This window comes from Xenopus tropicalis, chromosome 8 (assembly GCF_000004195.4).
Source record: "Xenopus tropicalis strain Nigerian chromosome 8, UCB_Xtro_10.0, whole genome shotgun sequence".
In the NCBI taxonomy this organism is placed as follows: Eukaryota; Metazoa; Chordata; class Amphibia; order Anura; family Pipidae; genus Xenopus; species Xenopus tropicalis.
Genome location: NC_030684.2, coordinates 75,046,780 through 75,071,408, shown reverse-complemented (window position 1 = coordinate 75,071,408; position 24,629 = coordinate 75,046,780). Strand labels below are relative to the sequence as shown.

The 24,629-nt window shown below is 39.5% G+C and overlaps 1 protein-coding gene across 2 annotated transcripts; it reads left to right on the top strand.

Annotated features, from left to right (window-relative positions):
* Nucleotides 1–354: 354 nt before the first annotated feature.
* On the top strand, nt 355–24,079 carry vwa7 (von Willebrand factor A domain containing 7). Of its 2 annotated transcripts, none has more exons than XM_012969247.3 (17): nt 355–630; nt 5,441–5,703; nt 7,575–7,856; nt 8,164–8,260; nt 10,760–10,882; nt 11,333–11,528; nt 15,499–15,668; nt 16,108–16,220; nt 16,310–16,426; nt 16,635–16,823; nt 16,919–17,051; nt 17,152–17,280; nt 18,381–18,473; nt 18,685–18,944; nt 20,585–20,721; nt 20,906–21,074; nt 21,762–24,079. In XM_012969247.3, the coding sequence occupies exons 1-17, from the start codon at nt 627–629 to the stop codon at nt 22,143–22,145; spliced, it is 2,859 nt and encodes a 952-aa protein (XP_012824701.2). In that variant the 5' UTR covers nt 355–626; the 3' UTR covers nt 22,146–24,079. The 2 variants fall into 2 exon arrangements, with proteins under 2 accessions (XP_012824701.2, XP_004916972.2); XM_004916915.4 differs by having other exon boundaries at nt 355–691.
* The last annotated feature ends 550 nt before the right edge of the window (nt 24,080–24,629 follow it).

Here is a 24,629-nt window from a genome sequence, read left to right as displayed (position 1 = left end):
GGTAGGAAGCAGTTGACTGATTTTTATATTTTTTGTCAACCAATGCTGCATTGGGACTCACAGAGGGCATGGAGATTTCTCAGTTATTAGAGGGAGCTTTTTCTTTCTCACGCTCCTCCCCTGCTATGTGGTATTGTGGGGACACAAAGAACTCGTGACCTCTCTCACACACACACATTCACACAAAAGAGAGGCACGCAATGAGTAGGACAAAGGAGCACACTGGTTCATACAAAGCTGCAAAGGAACTTAGAAATGGGTGCTTTTGTGCAACTTCTATTTCCCAATGCATATACATGGCTAGTTTACTACTGTACATCCTTAATATTAAGTCGGTGATTGCCTTTAACATTGGAAAAAGTTACCCTGTCTATCTTCACTTCCCATTTATGTCATTTCTGCTTTTATCATAAACCAATGAGTAAAACCACATATTAAGTAGCTGTACTTCCCAATAGAAACACCTCATTTAGCGTGTGTAGCCCTTTAAGAGTGGAGGGTGGATCTCGCAGTTGTTTTGACTGATAACAATGAGAAGTGGTTATTGGGGGGGAGATAAGCCGTGTAAGGAGACGCCGTCCCTTTAGGAAACGCGGAGAACTGCCGGTGCAGATGGGCAGGGGGTAATGTGTAAGATTCGCTCCCTTGTCTGGCAGATAAGTGGTTAATATGGGGAAATGTGAATTGAAAGGTATATCTTGCAAAGTGTATGAATGATTAAAGAGTGTGAAAAAATTGTTTTGTGTAATCTGTGTGACTGCAAGCTGTATGTGCATGTTCCTTTGTGTAACAAATAGGAGCAAATTGCCTAATTCTTGTAACATAATTTAAGAAGAGCTTAGGTTTGTTCCAACAATATCACTATAGATATGTGCCTGTTTCTAGGTAATATCATAATCAACTGTATGGTATATATGTTTGTATGTGTAAGGGACAGTTATTAACATGCATACTGCATTTCTGAATTACAGTGCTTGGACTGGCAGTAATTATAGGTAGCACTTGCTGAATTGCTACTTGGTTTTGTACTAACGGCAGGACAGGTGTCAGTGCAGTGGCCTTTCTGTGTAATATATTAGTTAGTTATGCCTTTAATATGGTAACTATACATGGTACTTGTGTAATCATTTGGATCAGGGGGTCCCAACATCAGTCCTAAAAAAGACACAATACAGCATTTTGGGGTTTCCAAAGGGCATATATTAGACACTTTAAATACCTTCAGTTCAGGGTTTTAATAAGGGTTATGTTGGTGACTTAATATAATAAAATTAGGCAGTTGTCCAAAACTGGGGAAGGTGTAAGTAAAACCAGGTTGTACAAATCATGTATATCATTATCAATGGTAAGAAATATGTTACAGGCCAATGGCGTTATCATCTAGCATACATTAAAATATAGTTCTAGAGGCTTCATTTTAAGTAAGGCATACATTCATTGCTAAAATATGCACTGCTTTTAAAGCTGCAATTGTCTGGATAAAGAAAAAGGGCTCCCTTTCATCCAAATACACGTTTACAAAAAGTATATGGGAAAATATTGGATAACTAAACTACGAGTCTTTATTTAGCACATTACGGTGCATTAGCAAGGGGGAAAATGATCCGTTAAGAAATGCCTAAATCAGTTCAAGTGTACATAGGGAGATGATGTATTAGAAGTTTGGTAGTTTTTGCTACTTAAAGAAGGAAGAGCAGATGAACCACTGTATTCTTGGTCAATACATTGTTAATATGATGTAGACTGGCACACAAGTACACACAGTATGAGTTAAAGGCCCCATTTGTAATATACTGGAAAGATACAATGTTTTTGGTACCCTGCTCCTCTGTTCATCACGTCTTCATTTATACTGTTACTTTCATACCATAAAAAAAATTGGAGCTTGGTCCAACATAGCACTCTTTGTTTCTATACTGTTCTGTATCAGTGGGACTTTACAGCTGCGCTTCAAATACTGCACAAAGAAGTAACTTATACGTGGAAGTGCCTGTATCTAGCATTGTTAAGTACTTCTAGACCCCTCCACCAGCAGCTTTGTTTTACTAAAGGGTGAAGCTGGCTTTAAATAAAGCAATATGATCAGACAGTTCAGATATTTTTTGAGCGATAACTCAGTTCCAATGTTATGCAATCAGGAAGTTGGCATGTCTGAAACCACTAGATGGCCTGGTCATGAAAGAAGTCCTTTTTTAACAGTTCTTCTCCACTCTGATCATTTGGCCTTCAGGAAAAACAAATCAGTGCAATCTGCCTATTGGTGGCTTGATTGTTCCCTTTAACAGCTAGATAAAAAAGGAATCTGCCTATGCCTGAATTTGTTTAGTAGGAGTTTTGGATGGAAACTCAGAGAATGAGGCAAAAAGCAAAATTGTATACTTACTTATAACCCTATGCTAAATGAAGTGTTTATTTCAATATAATGCTACTAAAGGCTGCTTTGTAGGAGGCTGAGGCATCATGTTTGGAGTTTAGAGAATTTGTAATTCTTCGAGAATCTTACCTTTGGCTCTCTAGTGGGTATTTGTTTTCATCTTGTAATATGCGGTAATGATGTTCTTTATCCATTTAATACTGTGCCATTGTAAGTGTTAGTGGGGAATTTCTCCTATAGTAAAGTCCTTCCAATATCGTACTTGTTAAGACCACTCCTTTTGCCACCAACTAATAGACATTTATATTTCTCTAAGGTCTTCTTTTATTTTCTAAAAGTGCTGAGAAGCAATAGACTACCTCCAGATATGGAGATTGGTTTTGTCTTCCATCCTCTGGCTTAACTAAACCCTAAAAATGAATATGGGTAGAAATGCCACACTTGCTTAATGCACCAGCCTAAAGGTTCAGCAGCCCTAAAATAGTAATGATCCAGGTCTACAAAGTTGTCACAAGTGTTTCCTATCTTGGATTTTGTTAGAAGTGTGTTTTGGGCAGCTGTTGAGACGCTAAGCTTAGGGGTCATCACAAACATCAAGCAGAATTGCCATTTATATTTTTACAGTGACCAGCATCACTGAGATTTTCTCGTGTTTTTCACAAGAAATCTTGGTATTGGTGGTCTTTTTTGTACCTGGCACCCGAGGCATGGTATGTAGCGGTGTGCTATCCTTTGTGTACATTGTGCAAGGAATCATCAGAATATGGGGAGCTACTGGGGCATCTATGGAGGCATAGATCTTCCCTGCTAAACGGCTGTGGTTGCCTTGGGCTGGTACAGAAGACCAAAACATTATGTACAGCATTTCTACCCTACAGCTTTAGTTATGCTTTGGTTCCCCTTAAAGGTTTGTAGAACAGATCTTAGAACAGGAAGTGGCTTTAGCTTTAAATATCTTGTGAGCATCAAAATACCACATGCAATAAAAAGTATTACACTTCAAGACTGTTAACTGTTAACACTACTTTGTCTAGAAAGTGGCTGTTAAAAACTTTAAAAAACTTTTCTTCCACTATAAATACTTATGCTAAATATCTCATGTAAAGAATACTGATTCAAATGATGGTCTGATTCAGAGGCAATGCTTGTGTAAAGTCCAGGGCTAGAAAGATAGTGTAGCACAATGTATGTATGTGTGTATGTATATATATATATATAAATAATTGTGAGGATTAAGCTCTTTCGGTAGAAGCGGCAACTCCTTTCACGCAGGTAAGAGACAGGGACACAGGGATTTCAGCTGAACTCTGGTGTGAGTTTATTTACCACAGCAGGCTTGACAGCAAATAAAAGTCCATAGAGGTGATATCCCAAATACAACCAAAGTAGCAGTCTTGCTGAAACTCAAAAACTGTCCTTCCCAGGGGCACACACAGCCACACCCGGGCAGAATAAGCCCATACAGGTAACACTCGCAGTCTTTTGTAGTATTCCTTTGTTTCCTCAGAAGCAGCTGCACTTCAGTCCCTCAGTCTTTAGGGCAGCATACAGTAACTGGTCCATGATACTAGGCCAACAACCTCTGTGGGTAATATTCCTCCGGCTCTCAGAGGAAAACAGTTCCCAACACACTTTTCCCCAACCAGGGAAAGGTCCACACTGCAGCTCCAGTGTCTCACCTCTCTCCCAGGAGAGAGCAGCCCAGACACTACTCTTGGAGCACATTTTAACTCCAGGTGAGGATAATCAGCCCTAACAGCTGCACAGCCCCTTCATTTCACAGCCCTTTGTGCTGCTTCATAGAGAATTCTGGGAGGAATACACTTTCCTTCTATGATTATCCCAACCATGCTACAATATAGATACGTAGCACTCTGTGCAGTACAAACTTTAAAAGTTGTTTGGATAAATCTCACAAAAAATGCTTTTGAGGCATTGGTTTTGAAGAATTATTGTTCCTATTAAACACGCGCACAGATTATTTTTAAACATTGTTTACAACTGTATGTGCTGAGTAGTGGGTGTATGTCTTAGCAAGCAATATACTTTGCATGTGCAAACTTTTCTTTACATGACATCTGGAAAATATTCAATATTCTTTTGACATTGAAGTGTCATCCACTTCTGGATGATTTTTTTGCTTTTGGGGCAACCTTGTCAGTTAACAGTTTCTCAAGTGGTCTAAATCACTTCCGCTTGCCTTGTAATAGTAGATGTTGTTAGAATGGACAGTATTCTCTAGTATCTGCCATTGTGTGGCTTGGCTCTGCATATATGCGCTTTTTAATGGTTGCCTCATTTTCCTTACTACCATTTGAACAGGAAAGGGTCCGAATAAATAGAAATTGCATGGAATCAATCGATCATTTAGATGTTCTGATTTGTCTGCTTTGTTCAGAGAACAGAATCCTGTTTTTCTTTTATAGGGATTAAATGACATTCTTTGGTTAATGGTTATAACTAGTCAGACAGAGTCTGTACCTAAGCAAAGAAACTTTCTGTAGTAACAGGAGGCAGCAGCAACTGCTAGAGGCATTTTAGGCTAAGTTCCACGTTCCTGCTATAACTGGGTCTTACAGGCTGTTCTGGCCTTGCAGCCCTATCAAATTGGGTCTTAAACCTTTTCTTTCTTCTACCAGTCTACTTCTAGGAATGTAGATCTGGGGTTGTCTATTTGTAACTAATTGCTAAGTAGGCATCTGCTTTTCCTACTATGGGAGAATGGGGGTAGTTCACCTTTCAGTTAACATTTAGTATGTTATAGAACAACCTGTTAACAATGTAGCCCTCTTATGTCATCTACCTTTGTCTTATTCACACCACTGCCTGGTTGTTAGGCTAACTTGGACTGCTGCTGAAATTCCAAACTGGAGAGCTGGTAAATAAAAAGCTAAAAAATAATTTAAGAACATGTATTGGCTGTAAGCTGCATATCATTTTTTTGTCCAAGGTGTTACTGTATTTAATTGTATTTAATATGCATACATAATGGATATTGATACATTACTCTGGTTTGCAACCAGTAATATGCTGACAAAGAGATGAATATATTTTTTGTTCTTGCAGCTTTTATTCTGCTAGATTGTTCCAGTTCTGGGTCCATGGCTATTTCATATACTATGCTTCTCCCCCTTCTGCTGCTCATGGCTGCGGTTACACCAGGAAGCCATTCCTTTTTCCCCAACTTCTGGTCCAAGTTCCTGTCTTTCACATGGGGATCATACACACACCAGGATCTGACTGAGGAGGCAATACTGAACATCACCCTTCAAATCTTACTGGACAACCCCCATTCATTGCGCCCTGCTCTAAAGGCTCAGGACTTTCAGGTGAAGGGGATTATTAATATGCACCTAAATTTTAAAGACTGTTAATTTTGTTATTGAAGTCAGTTCTAGGGTGCCATAGGTTATAGATTTGAGTTATATGATATGTGTACCAAAGATGGTACACTGGTAGAATAAATGGGGTAAGCTCCCTAGCCAAAATTTGTTTGAGTGCAGTCTCTATTTCTTCTTTCCTCTGCACATTGTTGGAGCATTGCCATATGAGGTAAGTGCAGCTGTGAACTTTTTTGTTTGCTTTTAGAAGAACTTAGAGAACCTCTGTCTCTTAGTCCCACTAAGATAGGTAAAGTACAGCCACTGGCTGATGAGGATATTCAATGCCAGACCAGATTAGGTCCACTTATAAATAATGTAGCAGTGTTTGCAGATAACAGCCCAATTAATTCCATTTAAAATGTGGCATCTTTGCAGCAGGATCTTGACAAACTGTGTCAAGTGGCAGATCAGATTCGATTGGTAATTTGAAATGTAAGGTCATGCACCTGGAATGTAAAAATATGCAAGCCACTTATACTCTTAAAGGAGAAAGAAAGGCTCCTTTGGGGTTTTAGGCACTCCCCAGTGATTGTAATCGCTCACCTGAAAACCGCCGGGGTGTATGCAGATGAGTAGAATGAAAAGCCAACTTTTTCGCTCAACTGCGCATCCATCTGCCCCTGGATACTGAAGAAAAAAGGAAAAAGAACACTTGCTCACACATACCCTGGGCCAATGCAGTTTTATCCTAACAGGAGCACCAGCCAGCGGTATTAGGTAAGTGACTGCATTCAGTGGAGGGTGCCTAATATTTGGGAGCAGGGGGAGAACTGGTTAGGCCCCATGTAAAATATACTGGACAGTTTGGTCTCCAGTGCCCAAAAGAGATATTATTAAATTAGAGAGTTCAAAGCTGGTAAAAGCTTTAGAAATTCTCAATTATGAAGAAAGACTGGCCAAGTTGGGGTTGTTTACGCTGGAGAAGAGGCACGTAAGGGGTAATATGATAACTATTGTGGTAGAGTGACCCAACAAATAAGAGAAAATGTACGTTTTCCCTTTAAGTTAAGGCTGTCCTGTGGAAAGGTATTTAATTGTATGGAAAGGTGTGTAAAGCTCTCTCAGAGCAGGGCACAAAGCAAGGAGGATACCAGTCTGAGTGTTAAGACTCCCAGTGGGGCTGGGAGTGCTTCCTTCCACTGCAAGGAGCAGAGGGAGACTTGACTTGAGAAAGCAACCAAGAGACTAAGGGTCTAAGGAGCTGAAAGGAAACCCAGGAGGCTGAGCAAATCCCCAAGAAGTATTGTGAGTACAGGAGGGACCCCAATGATCTGTGTTTTCTCACTGGTAGTCCACAAGGGGCCCAGGTTAGTGAGGGAACCCACTTAATGTGTGAAGGTAGCGCCCAGAGGGCAGGATTCATTTTTATGATTTGTTTTGTATGCTGAAATGGGCACCCCTGTGTTGTGGATCCCGCTAGTTTACACTATGTATAAATATATAAGGGGATCATATAATAATCTCTCTAATGAATTATTTACCAATAGGTCCTTTCAGCAGACATCCATGACAGCTGTGAAGTTGTGGAATTATAGTTTCAAGAAGGGGTTGGATGCCAAGTGAGGGAAATACAGAGTTATTGAAAGTAGCTCTTAGTACAAGTGGATCCAGGGACTGGTCTGACTGATATCTTGGAGTCAGGAAGGAATTTTTCCTGAATTAAAGAGGCTTCAGAAATGTATTTTTTTGCCTTCCTCTGGATCAACTAGCAGGTTATATATAGGCATATAAGGTTGAACTTCATGGCCATGTGTCTTTTTTCACCCTAAATTACTATGTTGTTACTATTCATTATTTTCTCCATTGTATCATTCCAGGGTAAAACTCTGACTGCAGATGCCATACTGGCGGCATATTTTGGAGAAGAAGTTTCTCCTCGTCAATTCCGAGCCTCTTTAAGACAAATAGTTAGTGCCAATGCCAACATGGACTTTCTTAATGGCACACGAGATGACCCTCTCTGCCACTTTGACTCAGAGAGGCTAAAGCAGGGGAATAGGCTACTGCTACGAATGCGGGATCAACTCTTAGTTTCTGTGAAGGCCAAAGAATATGAAGGGGCACGTGACAGACTCGGACAAATTCTTCATTCCTTGCAGGTAATATACTTACTCCTTCCTTATATTTTTGTCTGCCACTCTTATTTCAGTTAATCGGTTTGTTTATGAGTCAAATATACTGTGCAAAAACACCTGAACTATAATAAGTCTGAGAAAGGGGTACATATGTAAAAATATAACTATGTGCCAAAATGACAACATTTTCTTGCAGATTTACTTTTGTGCATAAGGAAACAATTGTTTATGCAGTGATTGCAGAAGGGACTGGTTTCTTATTTTTCTATAAATTTAAAGAAACATCTGTTCATCAATTTTAATTATGTCTGCTCTGCTCTCTTTACATTAGGATTTTTACAGCCACACCAACTGGGTTGAAATGGGTAACACTGATATTCATCCGGATCTTGCTACCCCAGGAAGAGATATCCACTCTATTGCTGGACGTAAGAGACGGATACTTACAATATGTATCAACCTATAATTCTTTTTACAAAACTTACCTCATTAGTGGTATTATACTTATAATAGTTATTCAGTGCCACAGTGTTTAATCACTAGTGGGCATTAGGCACTTTGCACAACTGGGGCAAGCTATTTTGTATCATTAAATCAAATATCAGTATTATTGCATGAATCTTATCACTTACTAGTTAGTCACTAAGCACTTTGAATAAACTGAATTATTGAAAAAGTTCACAGGGGTCAAGCTTAGTCGTTTCTCTTTGAAATTGGTATTATACGTCTAAACTACTTTGAAGCATTAATCTTAATATGAGTTTCCTCCCATATTCCAAAAACATACAAGTTAATTGTTACGTGTTAATAAACTGTAGTGTGTATGTGTGAAAGTGCCTGAGAAATATTTTTCTGGATCACACAAAGATGCCGCCCAAAAGCAGTCACTGATCCTCTGTAAATGGCTTTTAGTGCACAGCGCAGTATAAAGCATTCAGTTTTTCTACACCAAAATCCACAATCTCTACATCTGTCACTAGCGTTCCATTATCATACACTCTAAGGGCTGTGACAGACGGGAGATTAGTCACCGCGCAACAAATCTCCCTTGTCGCGGGCGACTAATCTTCCCGAAATGCCATCCCACCGGCGACTAATCTTCCTGTCTGTCACAGCCCTAATTCTGAAGCAATTTAGGAAAAATCCTATCCTCTCTGATCTAAGGAGAGTAAGGGGCGTATTTATTATGCTGTGTAAAACTAATTTGCCAAAAAAACGGAGTAAAAAGCTGTGTAAAATAAATGGAAAAGATCTGAACGCTGGATATTACGCGGGATATTACGCAGTTATTTTCCATAAGTTCCGGTGGAAGAAAAAACGCGTAAAACAATTACGCCGATTTTACGCCGTTTTTACGCCATTTTTACACGGCGAAGCCTGGCGATGTGTGGTGAATTTTCTCGCTGTTTTTTACACAGCATAATAAATACACCCCTAAGTGTAAAGTTAGAGAATTGATTGGTATTTGGGTACTGCAGTGTGTGATTATTCTTATATGATGTTAATATCTAAATATAACTATAGTAACTAAATAACTGTAACTAAGAGAAGTGATGGAAGGAAAGAAGAATGAATAAGTAGTACTTTAAAAAATTAAACACCGTTAATAAAAATATTGATGAAAAAAATTCAGGCACACATAGGGGCTGACTCACTAAAGGTCGTTAACGCTATTTTAATGCGTTAAAAAGTGTTCGTTAATTAAGTACCGATTCATCAAGGTAATTTCGCATGCGTTACTACTCATATCACATGCACAATAACCCCAATTATCACAAAGCGTTATTTACATCGCATTGCGGTAATTATTTAATAGAAATAATACTAACCAGGGCCGGAACTAAGGGTAGGCAGAAGAGGCAGCTGCCTAGGGTGCAACGATTGAGGGGCGCCAGGCAGGAGCCTCTCCTGCCTACCCCTAGTGCTACTTTGTCATTGCCTCTGCCACTTGTCATTAGCGACGGAGGCAATGACCGATCTAATCGCCCCGCCCCCCCCTGCACCGCCTCCTGTGCTTTGGCGCGCATGCGCCGTTCGGGGGGGCGGGGCGGTGGGCGGAGTTGGCCGACCGGGTTGCATAATTCACAGCCATATTTGAAGTGTTAAAAGCATAAAATGTGGCGATAATTACTGTGAAACTTAACGCCTCCCAGGAGTAGGCATTACTAAGCAACATTGCGGTTCGTGATATTCTGTGGTGACAAGATGGAGTTTGCAGTCGTTTTTCTTCTGGAATCTGAAGAAGAGCATCAACTATGTGTTCGCCCTAGAGTGATGCATCCTCCAGTTTTCAGGGAAATGGTAATTTTAAGAACGGTAGTTTTCATAAAGTAACGGTTACGTGCGTAATAGCGTGCACTAATATTGCGTGCTACGAAATAATGCATTAATATATTGCATGCTTTAAAATATTGCTTAAAAATATGTCACCGCAACATAAATAACGACAATAAAATTGCTTCTTAATTAAGACAAGTGTCCTTTTTGTGAATCAATCATTAATTCTCCAAATATAAGAAGTGATAATATTTTTAAAGCATGCTAAAAATAACACTTGTTTTTTCAGCCTTTAGTGAATCGGCCCCATAGTGCGGATGCACTATGGGTAGATGTGAGGATTTTGCTCCCAGTCCAGTGTTCAGCTCAATGTGCAGTGAGACAAAATATGGCCCTTTGCAGAGATTGCTTATTTAGTTCCTTTTTCCAGTCTAATTAATATCTCATAGTTTTGGCCACATGGTGGATGCTGGTCTGCCAGATCGACAGAAAAATTGGTTGATCATATATCACAGTGTATACCCAGCTTTACTTAACTCCTATTATCCAGAAACCTACATTCACTGTATTAAATACAGTATATTCCTTATTCTATATCTTAATCTTTCTATAATGCTTTACCCCCAACTTTCTTTCTTTTTATACCCCAGTCTCTGATCAAACATGCACAGATTGCACTGAACTCTCTTGTAAGAATAACATCGTACCGGCAATTGAAAAAAGACAGCTCCTAACATCTGGGTATTATGGCGATTTGCCCAAGAAGCCTCAAGGTATTTAAAGGACCTGATTCCATATTTTGGTCAGTAATAATGGTTTATAACAGTCTCTTCAAAGTTCCCTTGAAGGCTAGGTATTACTTAGGGGCTATTTTATCAATTATCGACCTGGGGATCCTGAAGAATTCACAGCAGTTTCATATTTTTTCCGATTTGTTAAAACTTTCCTAACTCTAAGCAACATTGGCTGACTGAGCTGAGATATCATGTAATTGCTGTTTGCTTGATTATCTAAAAATGTTTTTCATTCAGCAATGGCAATCTGTTTCCTGGTATGATTGCTCCTCTTTATGTTTAATACTTAAATAAGTTTCCTCTATACGTGGCGTAAGTAACACAATTTGAGTAAGGCTATTGTGTAAATCCAGACAGCTCTGGATTTTACAGGATTACATTTTTTGAATTAATATATTAGCAATTAATGCATTTCGTTGTTTCACCCAGGGAAGTGTAGCCATGGTGGTCCTTTTGATGACAGCAGACTATTCAGTGCTAGAGGTGGAATCAACAAAGATACTGCAGTGTCCTTGTTTTCTCCTCATCACTTTTTACATCAAATAGCAGCTGAATTAGCTCTTAAGGCTTCTATCAAATTTCTGAATGAATTGAGGAATGAAGTAACAGACAGAGATATGTTGAGGTAAGAAAAATATATACAAATCAGCTATATTTGTGACTTGTGTAAATCATCTATCTAAGGTCCTGGTCCTTAGGCTACTGCCTGCATATAAGCACAAGCTGAGAAACCTTCCCTTGGATCTTCTTTATGGTGTGTTTGCACCCAGAGTCACTGAGCTAACCTGCATAGACTAAATGGATTTTGTTGTGAAAATGCATACTCATGCATTTTGGTGCTGAATTCCACTCCATGTTTCTGCACTCAGGTCAATGCAATGACTCTAGGTGCAGACACACCATAATGCAGATCAGAGCGGAGTTGGCCAGTAATTATATATGATACCATGGATGTTTTTTTAGTAGGCCAAATGGCCAAATATATATGTAAGAATCTTTTTTCAAGGAAATACATAAAATATGTAATTAAGTATAAAGTCAGGGAGTACAGTGTTTGGCCCAAAACAAATTCTGGTTAGTAATGCACCAGAAACAAATTTATAGAAAACACAAGGCTGGTTATAGCCATTTTCCTCTCCCTAAAGGCAAAAAATGTATCCAGGTCATGGTATATTTGTAATAAGTCAAATCAACTAGACTTGTGTTTTTCTTGAAGACGTTTCACCAGTCAACTGGCTTTCTTAATTCCGAATGACTTGTACAAAGATTTTCCTGGAATAAATCTCCTGGAATCTTGCTCCAATCAGCATAATCCGTTTATCATAACCAGCATGGGGGCATCTCATGAAGGTAAGGTGTTGATTGTATTAGCATGATTGATGCTATGAAGTGTTATTAAACCTTCAGAATAGAGTTAATGTGGCAGACAATAGCAAAGAAAGGCCCTGGATACATTCAGGAATCCCACCCAGTCATTGGATCCAATACCTGGGTTAAAATACACACACAAGAGGTACAGATTTTCATTGAACACATCAACAAAGTGGACCACAACATCAAGTTTACACCAGAAGATGTGCAAGTAAACACACTGTCTTTTTTGGCCTGCCTGGTACAAGTCAAGTGGAAAGCTGGAAAAAGTGGTCTATGGGAAACCACCATCACATACTGGGGGTTATCAGAACCCTAAACTCAACGAAATAAACAGATCCAGAGCGCATAGAATGGGGGAAAAAAGAAAAACAATAATAGTGTAGTAACGTTTAAATATTGTGACAGTATTAAACCCCGTTTAAAGTTCCCAGTGTTCAATAAATTAATATTAACACCAAGTGTGGTACTGCTAACTGCTCACCAGATGGCAGTGTTGTTGAAGTAAAATAAACGTCATGTGTTCATTGCAGACTTGTAGCTGTTTGAACGGATATTGTATCCCTGGGATGTGTCTCAATTGTATCGATGTATCCTCCACGTCTGATTATCCTTATGTGCACTGTGGCTATATCCTCATTGAGGCATACAAAAAGGAAAAAACCGCCACTAGTGCAATATGATTTATTATAAAACAATATATAAAGAATAAAACTTACAGTATGTAGTCAGATATAGGAACTCAATAGCCCGAAAAGCCCAACGCGTTTCGTGCACTGCTCGGTGCACTTCCTCAGGAGCAAGAATCAAGTGGTGTCTCTTTCTCAGTAGCCCAACTTATATAGCCCTAGTAAACTCCTCCTCTGTGTGTCATGTGGACCTCTTGTCTGACGTTTATGACGTCATCCACTATGACCTCTTGTCTGACGTTTATGATGTCATCCACTATGACCCTTATGTTTTCATAGCAACTTAGTAGTAATGAGCTATATTAGTAAGGAAACAGGGGTATATAGTACAAAGCACACTTAGGTAAGCCTAGAAAGAATCGTGGTGGCTGTTATAATCGGCAATTACTATGTGAACTTAAAAAACCAAACGTATAGCTGGAGTGTATCATGCTATAGAGTAGAAAGTATGATGCTGAGACGTATAGTCCAAAAGGCTTTTGTTTTTTGTTTTGTTTTTTACCTCACTACATGTTATCAGAACCCTACACCACAGAGTAGACAAGATCCCCACCAGCAAAGAAGCTAAGGTGAAAGAGTTGAAATATCTCAGAGGGGCTCTTAAAGGAGAATGCAAGTCAAAATTTAAAAAGCTTACTGCCCAATAGTCCTCCTATTGTTTAGTAAAAACGCCACACTTTTGGCTCACCTAATCAAATATTTACTCAGTCACACTTACTTCACATTTTCTAGAACAGGCAGCCATCTCTAAAAAGGTATTCTCCCTTCCTTTCCCTCCTTGCTTCATACTGCACATGTGTTTCATTCCCTCCCCCCCTCCCCTCTGCCAGATCCGCTTCTGATTGGCTGGTGGGTATGTGTAGCTCAGAACAGGAGACAGGATCAAGTTACACACATGCTCAGAGAATAGGAAGGCTGCCGCTGGCACCTACAGGAAGGGGAGAGAGATATCAGTGATGTCACTGTAGTCTTCACACTGCTGTAGGCTGCCAGCACCATATCTCAGAGAAGCAAGCAGGGATCTGGGAATTTAGATATGCAGTAAGTACTTAAAAAGAATGCCTTTAGACTTACTTTTAATTCATATTAACCTTTCATTGTCCTTTAAAATTGTGGGTATCCAGACTGGGCCTTTATTAAAATCAGTAGAAAGAGAAGCAATAACACCAAAACTACCAGTGAAGGTAAAAAGCCTTAGTCCTCTGTGACGTTGCTGGGGTGTCTGAGAAAATCAGAATGATTTTTTTTATAAACTCTGCATCCCTGTCTGCTTTAAAGACAAAAAGACCCAATCCTAAAGCATAAGAAGAGTAACATCATGTATGCAATGCAGTGATTAGTGCTCTGATTTGTATGTGGGTAAAACCAAACAACAGTTACACCAGCGTATGGTGCAGCACAGAAGAACCAGCTCCTCTGGCCAGGCAGGACTCAGCCGTGTACCTACATCTGAAGGAAATAGGACACAGGTTTGAAGATTGCCAAGTAGAGATGTAGCGAACTGTTCGCCGGCGAACTAATTCGCGCGAACATCGGGTGTTCGCAAGTCCGCAAATTCGCGAACTTTTGGCGATATTCGCCATTTTTGGTTCGCCGCGTTTTTTTGCGCCGTTTTTTTGCCTCGCTTCGGTTTTTCGCTTCGGTTTTTCGCCTTTGCGTATACATAGGAATAGCTTGCGGGTTTTTTTTGGCGTTATTTTTTGGCGTTTTTTTTGGCAGATTTTTTTTTTGGCGTTTTTTTTTTACAAAGTATTTTTCAGAGAAATGTTTACCCTTGATCCCCCTCCTGCATGCCACTGTCCAGGTCGTGGCACCCTTTAAACAACTTTAAAATCAGTTTTCTGGCCAGAAATGGCTTTTCTAGGTTTTAAAGTTCGCCTTCCCATTGAAGTCTATGGGGTTCGCAAAGTTTGCGAATATTCGCGAGTTTTGGCGAAAGTCCGCGAACGGGTTCGCGAACATTCTTGGCGATGTTCGCTACATCCCTATTGCCAAGTTCACATTCTGGATAGGGAGGACAACTGATTTAAAAGAAGTGTTAAAGAAGCCATATATGTGAAAATGGAAGAACCAAGCTTGAATAGAAGCTGTTTTTGCACCTTTTATCATGGCACCTCCAATCATGTTAATACAATCAACACCTTTGTGAGATCCCTGATTCCAGAAAGATACTTGTACAAGTAATTAAGATTTGAGAAATCCAGTTGGATGACTAGCGAAACCTCCAAGAAAAACACCCAGTTGATTTGACTTATTACTACAGATATTTCTGTGTGCTGTTTCTGTTGGATCCTTATAATGTATGGCTGGGTGGAAAGTTAGTAGAAATGTCAGTGAGTTTGGGCATATATGTGAATGTTAATGACAGCATATTATTCTTTGCAAAATTTTTTCTTGTTATTCTGCATCACCTTTCTTTGATGTGTGACTCCCTTATTGAGTACATAAACATACTTATTATTCTCCTTACAATTCAGTAGTGTATTGCTCTCTCTGCATAGTTCCATTCTCCATGTTTATTTTATGCTCTATCAGGATTCTTGGAGTGTCGGCTTCCCCAGCACTCAGCTTTGTTATGGACACCACAGGCAGCATGGGAGAAGAAATCACTACAGCCCGGCTGCAATCCCGCCACATAATCCAACATCAGCGACAGACATTGTTATATCCTGACTTTTACATTCTGGTGCCATTCAACGACCCTAGTATGCTATCATAATCCCTTCAATATCTGTCTCCTGTATTTATTCCTGACCTACCCTTTCTATCCTCACTTCTTTCTTGCCTTCCATTAGGGCTCTGGCACACGGGGGAGATTAGTCGCCCGCGATTAACTCCCTGTTCGCGGGCGACTAATCTCCCCGAGTTGCCTACCCCTGCCATCCCACCGGCGAACATGTAAGTCGCCGGCGGGATGGCAGACACGGCGGGGCGATTTCCGGAAATCGCCGAAAAAGACTTGCGAGTCTTTTTCGGCGATTTGCGCGAAATCGCGCCGCCGCGTCTGCCATCCCGCCGGCGACTTACATGTTCGCCGGTGGGATGGCAGGGGTAGGCAACTCGGGGAGATTAGTCGCCCGCCGGCTACCTATCTGCAGTCTGTTTTTTCATGAGATACAATTCAGTGTCTGATATTGTCTCTAGATTATGGTCCAGTATATAAAACAAGTGATCCAGATGAATTCCTTCATTATCTGGATAACTTACAAGCTCTTGGAGGGGGCGATGAACCTGAAATGTGTCTTTCAGCACTACAGGTACATTTTTTCGTGTTGTTTGCCGTGTTATTTACTCCCTATGCATTTTATTTCTGCTTTTACATTCACACCATTATCTATTTCTTCAGTTGGCTTTGATCCACACTCCTCCCAACTCAGAAATCTTTGTTTTTACGGATGCTTCATCCAAAGACGCCCATTTAAGGAGTTCAGTTGAAGCACTGATTCAGGAGAGAAAAATCAAAGTAAGCAGAACTGTGTGTTTTCCCTCAAATGTGTTAAAAACTTAGTATACGGACAGAAGAAAGGAGCTCGGGAAGACTGGTTTCTTCTATTCAGTTTGTTTGTTAAATAAAAGGCTAGCGCTTAGAAAAGGCTGTGGTGCAAATCAGTAAGGCTAACGTTTTAAGAAATAAAAGGGAATTATAACCTAATATACATTTGCATTTGCAGGTCTCTTTCCTGGTCACAGAAGATCCCTCTAGAGCTAGAGTCAGGAGCCGAAGAGAATTGTTGACGCCGGACAGATTTGACCTTTATGCTAACCTTTCTGAGATATCTGGAGGCCAAATCATATTTACTAATAACCAAGACATTCCTGCAGTATCTGAAGTCATCTCAGAATCAGTCCACTTCGATGTGGTGAGTCAAACTGCGCAAAAGACTATGCAAACAAGGAAAATAGTATTTTGAATCTTTAGGACTGCTTTCATTGTCATTGTCTGCTTTCCATGTAGGTCACACTGTTCCACAAACAAAGCATGGAGAGGGGTAACTCGGTCCATGAATTTCAGGTGGATGATTTCATGCGCAGTATCTGCTTGTTTATCAATGGGGATGTAAGCACCTTCAACATTCTTGACCCTGCAGGTTAGGACACGGTAACTATTAGATGGAACAAGTTATATTTATTCAATATAGCCCTTGTTAAAGGTGTCTTAATAAAGAAATTGCATTTTTTTTGGAGTAGGTCAAATCCAGAATGGTAACCGTCAAAGTAACGGAAAGTTTACACGTGTCTCCTTCAAACACCCTCTGCCTAAAGGAAGATGGAGAATTCAGATGAAGACTACAGGACCCCACACCTTGCATATACAAGGTAAGAAGACTGTCTGACACTGTTTAATACAATTATTGCCTTTTTATTTCTTATGCCACCCTGCCATTCTGCTGAAATCTTATTTTATTTGATTCTAATGTTTATTGGTTAACTCAGTGTTTTTCAACCTTTTTTAGGCAAAGGCACACTTGTTTCATGAAAAAAATCACGAGGCACACCACCATTAGAAAATGTTAAAAAATGTAACTCTGTGCCTATATTGACTATATATAAAGTAATTCTCTTGAATAGGAATCAAATAAACACAAAGCTGCCATAGTTTCCACATACAATATTTGTTGTGGCCATAAAGTGTCCGGGTCCCATTGTTTCTCCCAGTTTATTGCAGTTATATAACTAGTGTGCGGCTGGGGGACATAATTAAATGGTAAAGGCCAGCAGCCTATGTATAGCAGATGCTCTCAGGCAAAGATGTCAGCCATCTTAGCAACAGCTTGAATCATTACCTGCAGCAGCTCCAGGCTCATTTATCCCCCCCGCTGAGTTATTTAAAAAAAAAAAAACATGTCCACGGACTTCTAGTTACAAATACCTCTTATCTCATCGACACGAAAGGAGAACTCCTTCACAGGGGACTGTGCGTGCGTGCGTGTCTGCTTTAGCACGGTGAGAGCAGAGGGTCAAAGTTTATGCCTGTGTCCAATCGCATTGCAGCACAGCCCCCTGTGAAGAAGTTCTCCTCTGGTGTTGATGCGATAAGAGGTAAATGTAACTGGAAGTCCGTGCGGGTGGAAGGGAGTGAGGGAGGGGGGAGTTAAAGCTATTCTTTTTCAGTGGAGCGCGGGGCCCCCATTGGCGCAGGGCCCGATTGGGCGCAATGTTGCCTGGTGTGCCGTAGGTGCAGGGCCGGCCCTGCACCTACGGCACACCAGGCAACATCTCGCGGCACACTAGTGTGCCGCGGAACAGCAGTTGAAAAACGCTGGGTTAACTATTTCCCTCATAAGCCTTCTGTCTACTTCCGCATTTTAGTTATCATCTCTTATTCCAGAAATTCAGCTTCATTATCTTGTTTTTCTTTCCCTCAACATATCACTTTTTTCTTCCTTTCTCTAAATACTATCTGCTCTGTTACTTAGGTCGTAGCTTGGTCGACTTCCTGTATTATTTTGGGGTTCCTGTAAATGGCTCTCACCCTGGGCTTTATAAACTCAGCAATCAACCAGTATCAGGTTTGTAACTGCCCCCACGCGAATAAAGGCAGAATACATGTACAAACAAATTCATAATAGGTATTTGTCTGGTGTCTGCATAATACACTGCACTTTCCAAGTGTTCATTGCAAGTTTGACTCATGTATCATTAAATCACTTTGCTCTTTTTTGTTTGCACTACAGCTTCTCTTACTCTGTTTTCCCAACCTCTTCCTGTCACCGTGTGTAGGTGTTTCTGCCATCTTGGTTGTAGATGCGATTGGCCTCCCAGACTCTGCCCACCTGGACCACGTGACCATAACACCAGCAAAAGGTGTCCCATTGAAGTTGGAACTGGAACCAGCCAATCAGACAGGCCTATTGGTGGCCCAGGTGGGACAGGTACCTTTTGGAGACTTCAGCATTGGGGTGAGCGGTCAGGATGGAAAGGGAAGTGCATTTCTTCGGGAAGCCCCGCAGCATGGCAAATCAGCGGAATGCGTGGTTGAGGTGCGCATGGTATTGTACACTAATTGCACTGCATCCCTTACTAATCTGTTGGCACTGTTTAAACTGATTTCCATAATTTTATGTTAATAGAATGTTTCTTTTGTATGAAATCATATATTTATATATGTATATTCGTGACTCCTAGGTAAACTCCTTTCTAGATAACTTTTGAATGCACCCAAAATACTTAAAGTGGACCTGTCACCCAGACATAAAACACTGTATAATAAAAGTTCTTTTTAAATTAAACATGTAACCCAAAGTCATTTTTTTATTAACACATCTATACCCATTATATAAGCATTTAAAAGTCCCAGCTGTCAATCACATATTGCCTGCCCCGCCTCTATGCCTTATGCATATGGGTGGGGCAGTCAGTTACTTTCACTTTCAGCTCAGAACTTCTTAGATGTCACTGCCCTCCTCACATTCCCCCTCCCTCCGCACCATGTAATTGTGTAACCAGTGCATGGATATGGGTATCAGGACCCCTTGCCTTAATAACAGTGTCCACAAAATGGCACCTGCCTGTTTACTGCAATGGTGAATTCCAAGGCTGAAGAAAATAAGTTTCAAAAAAATTTATATAGTGTAATTGAAGTTTATTTTGCTTGACAAACACAATAGAAAACAATTTATAATTATTTCCTAGGGTGACAGGTCCGCTTTAAAATGTGTTAACAATATAGAACACTCTAAATTGTTAAATATATAATTCTATAAAATAGTGGTGTATTCATTAATGCATTGCACTGCATGTGCTGTCCTGACTTGTTTGCTCAGTGCATTGCTTCTTTATTGTCTGGCAACTTTACAATTTTTAAATGTTTTTGCAACAAAAAATGTAACTACATCATCAGCTAATCTACTACATCAACATGTAACTATATCATCAGCTCATCATACTGTAACAACTGCATTAGATTTGCACTAACTGCTGCATATTGCTTACCTATTGCATTATGCACTATACTAATTGCATGGTGGGGCCACATAAGTATTGCTTGAACTCTAGCTATGTTACGCCAAAAAGCGCACATTTGTTGCCAGCTTTTATTTTGTGCTGACTGATAAAACAAACTGTAGTTACCATAACAAGCACCTCCCTGTATCATTTATTTAGGAAAGTTCTGATGAAAGAACAGAGAAACAAAATTAAAATACAAGCTGAAACATTGGTTGTGTTAATAACTCTTAAACGGAAAGATTGCATATATTTGCTACATGTTTTCAGTGAGACTGTTATATCATAATATTCCCCAGAAGGTTCTCAGCTGTAGCCCATTTTACTATACTTACTATAATTACTGTTGCAATTGTGTAATGTATTGCTTCTCAAAAAAATATAGCCACTAGAGGGTAGTGTTTTATTAGAAAACTCTATATGCATTTTCCGCCTTAGGGTTATCTACGGGCTACCTCTCCTTTAAATATACATGGTGTGTTAATAAAGAACACTTGTTATGTGAATTAACCCATGCAAATGGAAAAATGAGTGATCAAATAGTGACTGGTTTTTATTTCTGTTTAACACTCTTTGTTACTTAAGCTTACATCACTTACTTACACTGTCTGTATTTTATTGATCTTTGGTGGAAGTGAATTGATTAGCTTTGGGCTTATCTTTCTGTATTCTGCAGATAACTAATGAGTACCCTCTAATGCCAGGGGAAATGCATTGGCTTTCTCTTAGCATCACCAGCTATGGAACATCTCATTGCTACATAATAACCCTAAGCAATGATCGTGGCTACAATATGAACACAACTATACCCAGGTGAGGGTCCAGCACAGCTGAGAATTTCAAGTCTTCTTGGTTATCTCTAAATTCTGAACTCACTTTTTTCCTGTATACACTTTGGAACTGGATGGAAACCACTATTGTTAATTTTTTTTTCTGTCTGTACCCACTAATTCTTGTTATATCAGTCACTACTTGTCTCATCCTTCTCTATATCCAGAATATTTACTGATGTGAATGAGACACATGAGGCGAAATTCTGGATCCAGGCGCCTGATGAGGCTGAGACAGACACTACTGTCGCTGTAACAGCTCAGGCTGAAGCCTGTGAGGACAAGCCACAAAGCTGTTTTACACTTATACCACTGATACTGGTGGCCAGACCTGAGGTAGGGCAACTTGTCTGCAACTAGTGGACTGAGAAAGAAAATATATCTGTAAACCTGTTATCTGAGGTTGGTATTTCTGCAAGAATTCACACTTGACAATGCTTAAAAATACAGTATATACAGAAAAAGAAATCCGTACACAATAAACAATTATAATCAAAATTAAGTTCTAAAAGAGACACAAGGAAAAGGTCGCTATCCCATAGTGCTTACAATCAAAATGGTTGGGTAATAAACACAAATAAGAGGGCAATAAATGCTGCAATTGTATGTTATGCCAGTTCACTAATTTAAGTTTACCCAGCAGTGCTTCCATACATTTGTAACTTTGTGATAAGGAAAGTTGTGTTGTGTCCAAGTGCTGGACCCCAAACTGGGCTTGAACCGAAAAGTGCAAAACGCTCATTTACTAATGGAGTGCAAAATTAATTTTATTTTTTACATACAATGCACATAAATCAATGAGTCCTACCATGTCTGGTTTGAGTTTAGCCTTGTATATGGTGAAGCAAATGGAAAGATCCTGTTGAGCGCTGTCATATTTCCATAAATGAAAACTCTCTCCTCTTCTTTGTTCCACGTGTAACACATAACTTATGTGTCTTTTTTAAACTCAGAAGTTATGTTACAACACTATTATTTGTACCATATTACTTACACCTTCTCCTTTCTCTCCTTTCTTCCCAGGTTTATTCCCTTCACTCCCCTGTCTGCTCTCTGGTCTCCTATTCTGGTTCCTGCCCCCTCTCGCTTCCTCCAAGACTCTGTCAGCAGCACCAGTGGCATTCTGTTGTCCATATTTCAGACTCCGATGGAGTAAAATCTGCTCAAATACTCTCTGGTTTTGGTTCTATCTCCTATGGACCTGATGGAACCTTAGAACGAGTTGAATATTCATCAAACTGTTGCTTCCCAAGAGCAGAAATCTTACTTATGAACTACAGGGGGGCAACAAGTAGCTGCCATCTCAGTGCCCCTTCCAATACCTCAAATCTGGGACAGTGTACAAACTGGATTCTGCTGGTTATTATGTACTGTAGTTTTCTGGTAAATTATCTCTTGTACATATGATTTGAATATTGTGTCTTTCCAATGGAAATGTAACAGGCAAGTCCTTCAGCTTCTGTTGTAAGAGTGTGTGAAGAGTCATAAATGTTATTTTAACTGATAAGGAAATACATCTGAAATCCTAAAAGCACATCATTATCAAAATGCAAAAAGCATTTCAATCTATGAAAATTCCTGAAATTCCTTTTTTATAGTGAGGAAAGCTCATTTACAGTACTTATTTGTTTGTAAAATGTAGATTAGCGGATTTTTAGGAAAATTAATGATAGAGGGTTCATCTCTTAGAGGAAGTATCTTGCCAAACTGTTTAACAGCTGAAGTGTCTGAAAAGTACGCTATTCATGGCCTCACTCCAAGTGGAAGCTCCGTAACCACTACTTGCATTCATGCAGATGCAGAGTTATTCATTGCAGGATGCAAGTTGAATGATGTAGAGGTGCTTTGGCCTTGTGTCTTCCAGAAAAGCAGGTGCAAAACACCACTCTACAGTCCCCAGAAGTTGGTGTGGCTAATTACATGCAGTGTCTAGAGATCTAGATTCAGTGTTTAGAGATCTCATTCCCCTTTAGGATTAATACCTATATTAATCTCACTTTGATTCTACTGCCAACCCACTAAGGCTGAAAATGATATCCATCTGATATGTGATTTACAAAAATCTAGCACTTTGACCCTAAGTTCTCTCTATGAATTTCTTGCCACCTTTTTCCTAAATCAGCAGTAGGTTGCATTTGTGCATATGTGTGTGTTTTCTATTGTGCGTGTGTTAGATTTAAGAAGCACAGTCATTGCGTGTGTTAGATTTGAGAAGCACAGTCATTACGTGTGTTCAATTTGAGAAGCACAGTCATTACGTGTGTTCGATTTGAGAAGCACAGTCATTACGTGTGTTCAATTTGAGAAGCACAGTCATTGCGTGTGTTCGATTTAAGAAGCAAAGTCATTACGTGTGTTAGATTTAAGAAGAACAGTCATTACGTGTGTTCGATTTAAGAAGCAAAGTCATTACGTGTGTTAGATTTAAGAAGCACAGTCATTACGTGTTTGATTTGAGAAGCACAGTCATTACGTGTGTTCAATTTGAGAAGCACAGTCATTGCGTGTGTTCGATTTAAGAAGCAAAGTCATTACGTGTGTTAGATTTAAGAAGAACAGTCATTACGTGTGTTCGAGTTAAGAAGCAAAGTCATTACGTGTGTTCGATTTAAGAAGAACAGTCATTACGTGTGTTAGATTTAAGAAGCAAAGTCATTACGTGTGTTAGATTTAAGAAGCACAGTCATTACGTGTGTTCGATTTAAGAAGCAAAGTCATTACGTGTGTTCGATTTAAGAAGCAAAGTCATTACGTGTGTTCGATTTAAGAAGCAATGTCATTACGTGTGTTAGATTTAAGAAGCACAGTCATTACGTGTGTTTGATTTAAGAAGCAATGTCATTACGTGTGTTCGATTTAAGAAGCACAGTCAATAGCGTGTGTTCGATTTAAGAAGCAATGTCATTACGTGTGTTCGATTTAAGAAGCACAGTCATAGCGTGTGTTCGATTTAAGAAGCAATGTCATTACGTGTGTTCGATTTAAGAAGCACAGTCATAGCGTGTGTTAGATTTAAGAAGCACAGTCATTGTGTGTGTTAGATTTAAGAAGCACAGTCATTTGCCTGGAATTTGATACACTTTAAATTAATCAAATTGAATATTTTCTATTATAATTATGTTTTCCTGTATACCCAATAAGAACAGTGATATTTAATATAAAGCAAATATGTATACTTCATTTTGGCATTTATACACAAACAACTTAACTTTCTTGAAGGCTGTGATTATTTATGTACTTTGCAGAATACAGTCATGCCTTGTAATGGATTTTTGTGATGTCCTATCAGTGACTTGAATCTATGTGTGAGCTTTAAATAAAAGGATTATTGGGGGTATTGATCCAATGTGGGTAAATTATTGCGTAATCTATGTGGCTTCCTGGAAAGGTTCTCAAGGCATGCTGGGAATGTGTCTGTAGAATGAATGTCTTTTAGGTGAACATATTGTTGCTAAATAGAAACTTTTTGTCAGGATGACAATACACTAAGAACATAAATTAAGAAAAAAAGGCTTATTAAAGGTTTTAGAGGCTTACATACTTATCTCCTGCATGTAGTATTCTTATCTGCCATTGACATTGCCTGCAATCCCAACAATTAATTGCAAGCTGAAAAAAAAGCAGAATTGTCAGGGACTGAAAGCATAATATGTCTGTCCCTTTAAACACTCCTGGTTCTGAGTCCAGCGGAGACTTGGTTTCCCACACTTGCATGCTTCTTCACAGGTCTGTAAATCAGCTGGCTGCTGCAGCACATACTGCTTTTAAATAACATTATAACATAGGTATATTGACAACTAACTGAAACCAGCTAAACACTGTATACTGGATTGTTGATTAGAATGAGGATTTCTTCCATTAGGCAATTTTTTTTAGTAAATTCTTATTTCA

Excerpts from the sequence above, each read along its gene's own strand:
- vwa7 (XM_004916915.4), top strand. The coding sequence starts at position 670 with ATGGGGAAATGTGAATTGAAAG. Across the intron at positions 7,857-8,163 it reads AAATTCTTCATTCCTTGCAG|GATTTTTACAGCCACACCAA; the intron begins GTAATATACTTA and ends TCTTTACATTAG. Across the intron at positions 17,052-17,151 it reads CAACATTCTTGACCCTGCAG|GTCAAATCCAGAATGGTAAC; the intron begins GTTAGGACACGG and ends TTTTTGGAGTAG.